Below are 5000 nucleotides of genomic sequence, written 5' to 3' on the forward strand. Positions count from 1 at the left end.
TCAGACTGTCTAAATATTGCAACTGAATGGATATCCTGTTCAATACATTGGGTACAACCGGGACATTTAAAGTTAAGAATATAACAATCATTCTTTGCCTGAGATAGTTAATAACTTGAATGTATTCACATTATTGATTGAAGTTACAAATGTTTCACCTGGTTACGTCATAATTATTATTTTAATAGCCCATTTCCGAGTTGCAGCATGCCTCAGTTTCAAAGCGAGTCCTGGTTTCCATTCAAATGGAAACGAGTTGCGTATTCTTATGCAAATCAAACTCATTTCCCTTACAAGAGTTGAGCACCAAGACTCACTTCGAAACCGAGACAAACATCAACTCGGAAATGGCCTATTAAGCATTTCACACAATCTTTAGGTATAATGACTTCCAATCAAATTGTACTTTCTTGAACATTCTTGTAAATAAGATGACAACATTTGTATAAACTACCTTTTATGTTGTCATAATAATTGATGGGCAAACTATGCAAATTTTGTAAATGGAGAGAGCTTAAGTGTATAATTGTTATAGTCCTTTGTCACAGTTACATGTGTAGTTATTAACTTGAACACATAGACCAAATTGGCTAACTCAGTGTTGTACCCAATTCAAATCTCCCGGGGGTAAGATTCTTTGTGTATTGTATTTGCATTATATTATAGCATTGACATTCAAATGATATGGAAATACCTGGAACATTTTCAATAAATTTTACTTTTTTTAAGCCTCCAAAAGTTGTCTGTCCTGTGACTGTACATATAAATCCATATGTCAAGGCTTGGACTGCAAATCTGAAAAGGATCCTTTTGTAGTGCCTAGATCTCCCTTGGCTCAGGTAGCACAATTAAACTGCTACATATATAATTTTTAATAAGAGAATAATAATTACAGGAAAGTGCTTCTTGTACGTGTTAGTGACTGAATTGCATAGTGCAATGCCCATTTTTAAAGTTCGTTCACCCTTGTGCACCTCACTGAAAACACTGCATTTGCAAAACAGGGCTTGAAAACCTGAAAAATATCTCAGCAACAATGCTAAATTTACAGCTAAGTTAGTCCCCCCTTAAAAATTTGTGTGACAATGTGACCCACAAATTGTCACACCATCACTGATATGTAGAAGCAAATATGTCTGCTTAGATGGCTCTGCTTCGAACGTTATTTTGACCAACAGGTGCACTATTTAAATTTTTTATTTGATTTCACCAGATTACTGAGTTACTCCTTGAAAATCTTTTGACCAAGCCGATCCCCATATCGCGATTTAGTTATTTAGGTATAAACAGAAATGCACAGGAATGCAAGTTTTCAAGTGCAATCTAATTCCACTCCCGAACTGTCGTATGGACAAGAAATGCCAAAAAAAGTTAACGGAAGGATCCATAAAATAATCATTTGGCCTAAAATAAATGTATGGTTTGTAGGACTTGGTGAGAACTTTACATTTATGATAGATTATAGTTTCTTTAAACTATGAATGTCAAAACCTGCGAGGATATAATCCTAATATTTTCAAAATGAAATCCGACCAACGGAACTTTGTCTGGCTAGGGTGAATTGGGAGTGCACCATGAAACACCACCAGATTTTGCCAACAGGCAGTATACTGGCAGAGGTATTCTCCGTTAATGTAACCTGCGATCAGCTGTACTTTTCTTTAGACAAGGCGGAAAGGGTACGCCTGATACAATTTCTTAACAAGTCGTCTGCCGGTAGTCCAGAATCTGGACTTTACTCTGATTGGCCGAAAAACAAAAGAGCTCTTGGAGCCTCTCTCTGATTGGTTACAGAATTGCAAAAAAATCGGTGAAGAACTGATCAAATTATGGCCGTCGAGAAGGATTTGATTTGATGATGTTTAGGCTCTGTTTACACTTCAGATTTTTTTCGAAACACTTTAAAAGAAGGGCAGAGAGAATGCATCCGAAAAATGGTTTGTCTGAAAGAAGACATTATAGTTTTACTTCCTGCGGGATTTGACAATAGTGTTATTTAGAGTCCCGAACATTCGGGAAAAAAGTGCATCGTTCCACTTCCGCTGGCTCGAAAACGTTTGTAGCTGTGGTAAGTCCCTTGAATATATTCGGAAGCAACAAGTTCCAAAAAGAACCGAATCGACGTTTAGTGCTACCACATTCGGGGAATCAACCGAGCTTGACAGAGAAATGTGACATTGTTTACTGAAGCGCTGAACAATGGTTTAGTGACACACTTCTCACAAAATGATAGTTGAGTAGCTGCTGCTGGAAAACTAGACATTTCCTCACATTAGCATCTTTTATTGGCACCTCAAATAATCGAATTTAAATAAAGTTCATTGTACTCTTGATTGCGCCTGATGATAACATGAAGTATTCGAGCCCTGTGGGTTGAATTACAATTTGAAAGGAAAAGTAATTATCTGTGGTGTAATTTATAGGCAGCACAACTTCCCTGAGAGCTTTCAGACATATTTTGATGAAACCTTAGAAAAACGTAGTAACTCTAGCAAGCCTATCTATGTCTTGGTAGACTTCAACATAAACCTCCTCAATGCCGAAAGCTGCAACTTTACTAAAGACTTCTTACTTTCGTTGCAAGCTTATTCTTTTATTCCTACAATTGATAAACCAACCAGGGTCAACAGTATCTCAGCCACGCTAATTGATAATATCTTCATAGCCAGGGATTCCGAACGAGACAAGTTTTGTCTTTCTTGCATTTTATTGGTCAATCAATTTTTTAAATCAGTGTCGATTCAATATGGCGACTCGCGATCGTCCCTCGGTGGGTTTTTTCGTGTTTTGAACACGGTTTCTGCAGCAGATGCCGAATTTCTTGAGTCTTCTCTCATGTTGGTAAAAAGAAGAAGGAGCAGTGGACCATTCTGGGAGGTGTAGACACTTGTTGACAATCGTGAGAGGAACGAAACGGTGAGTTTTGCAGCTTCACTTGACACGTTTTGTAGGTTCTGTTCGTCCGTTTGCCAAGCGAGTACCTGATTAATTAACAGTTGAAGATGAAAAAGAAAAGGGTCCACAAGCTGAGGCGTTAGCTATTTAACTTTATTTTTTTTTTAATTTTTAGGTGAAATATGGTGCCCTTTGGAAGGAATTTGCTAAGTTTCATTCTTCTTGGGAGCGTGAAGACATCACCCGAATGTGTTCGGAGCATGAGAAGTAAAAGTGTAAAAAAATACAGTAAATTACCATACATACTGATGTTAAAAAAAAATTTAGTAAGAAAAAGGCATAGTTGGAAACAAAAACTACTGCACATTGCAAATCAGTAGACAAAAAGTCCTAAAGATCTCATCTTTATTTATCCAATGTGTGTGTTTTGATGCAAATTCAATGTTGACCTTGTAATCGCCTCCAAGGGAGAATTCCACGTCAACCTTTTTTTATCTATTTCCCTGAATACCTCCTGGTCTTAGCACCATTTATTACTGCTATGGTGTGACTTCCTGTGAAGATCAGACTTATTGGAAATATTGATTCAATTACACAATTATGGTAGTCACCTGTAGCAACAAAAAAAGTAGTGGTATTTTTGGCAAACTTAGATTTTTTGATGTGTATGGGATAATGCTGTATTTTGAATTAATACATTGCATTTTTTAATTGAATTTGTTGTTAACCTTTTGATGACAAAATAATATGTCCTTGCTGTAGGATTGTAAAACTGAGAAGGATGAAATTTGTCAACCTGCTCATTCTAGCCCCATCTCCCCTGACTTTGACTTTTGCTTTCTCTCCCTTCTTTAAGGTTCCATCATTTATCTGCACATTGACAAAACATCAACAATTTAAATCACCTAGCAAAGAGTATAGTTAAATGGTGCTTTTTTGGCCTTATGTCTGGTTTGTTTGAAAAATATGTTTTACCCAGTACGTGACGTTTTGCATTATATTCTGGTATTTTTAGCACCCTTTGAAGGAAAATAATTGAAAGCTTTATGTCATGAAACATGTAATAATTTGCTGTACTTATTGGTAATAGCCTGGGCCAAGCTGCTCAGGTCTATTTGAGGAAGGTCTTTATCTTACAAAAGCGAGTTCTTCGGCTAATGTTCTTTGCTGGTAATAGATCTCATGCTATTCCTTTGTTTGTCTCTGCTAATGTCTTACCCCTCAATATGCTTTTTTGAAACAGAATGTTCTCTTATGCACGACATATCTACCAATTCTGTGCCTCAGAATATCTGTGATGTTTTTACCTGCTCATCCGACGTTCATACATATAACGCTAGATTTTCTGATGCTGGTATTTATATGTTAATAAATCAAGACTGAGAATTAAACTTAATTCGTTTTCCATTTTCGGAGCTAAGTTGTGGAATTGCCTGAAGCCTGACCTGCGTAAACTTAGGAAAAAACCTTTCAAATACACTAACATTCATCATTTTATGTTGATGGCTCTACGTTACGTTAATGCTTAAAAATTACTAATTATCATTAATCAAACTCTAGTAGCTATTATTATTAATTCCTTATGTTCTATGTTATTACAGGTTCTTGCTCTTCTCATGTAAATCCTAGCTATTTGTGAATATATGTGTATACCTATTTATTCTATTTATTTATTTATCTGATTTTAATGATAATGTGTTTTGCTGTATTTTATATTAAGTTATACAACCCGCCCTGATTAGCGTTGCTACATGCGGGTTGTATATATATATATATATAGTAATATATATTATATATATATTATATATTTTTTTTTTTTTTCTAATTTGTTAAATTTAAAATTATTTTAAATAAATGCTGATAAAAAATGATGATAATGACGATGGCTTTTTCTCCGACTTTACCTTGAAATTCTTTGTGTCCTTGATGGTTTCAACAGAGAAACCCGCACAGCAACAGTTGCTGGATTTGCCAGAAATACCTTTGATTGTATGGACTTAAAGTCTGACTTCGCCGACATTCCCAGCTTAGTCCTATTTTGTTTTCGGTTTTTCAGTCGCGTCTGTGTGCTCCTTGTCAAGCACTCGTGCAACGTGCAGGTACAT

At 35.9% G+C, this 5000-nt stretch overlaps 1 protein-coding gene across 1 annotated transcript in view; it reads right to left on the reverse strand.

Moving 5' to 3' along the window:
- Positions 1 to 5000, reverse strand: part of LOC138009693 (uncharacterized) — a 54389-nt gene that overhangs the window by 26241 nt on the left and 23148 nt on the right. Inside the window, exon 19 of the mRNA XM_068856732.1 lies at positions 4800 to 4857. Coding sequence (XP_068712833.1) covers positions 4800 to 4857 — 58 coding nt within the window. The remainder of the gene's footprint in view (positions 1 to 4799; positions 4858 to 5000) is intronic.

This window comes from Montipora foliosa, chromosome 7 (assembly GCF_036669935.1).
Source record: "Montipora foliosa isolate CH-2021 chromosome 7, ASM3666993v2, whole genome shotgun sequence".
Classification (NCBI taxonomy): Eukaryota; Metazoa; Cnidaria; class Anthozoa; order Scleractinia; family Acroporidae; genus Montipora; species Montipora foliosa.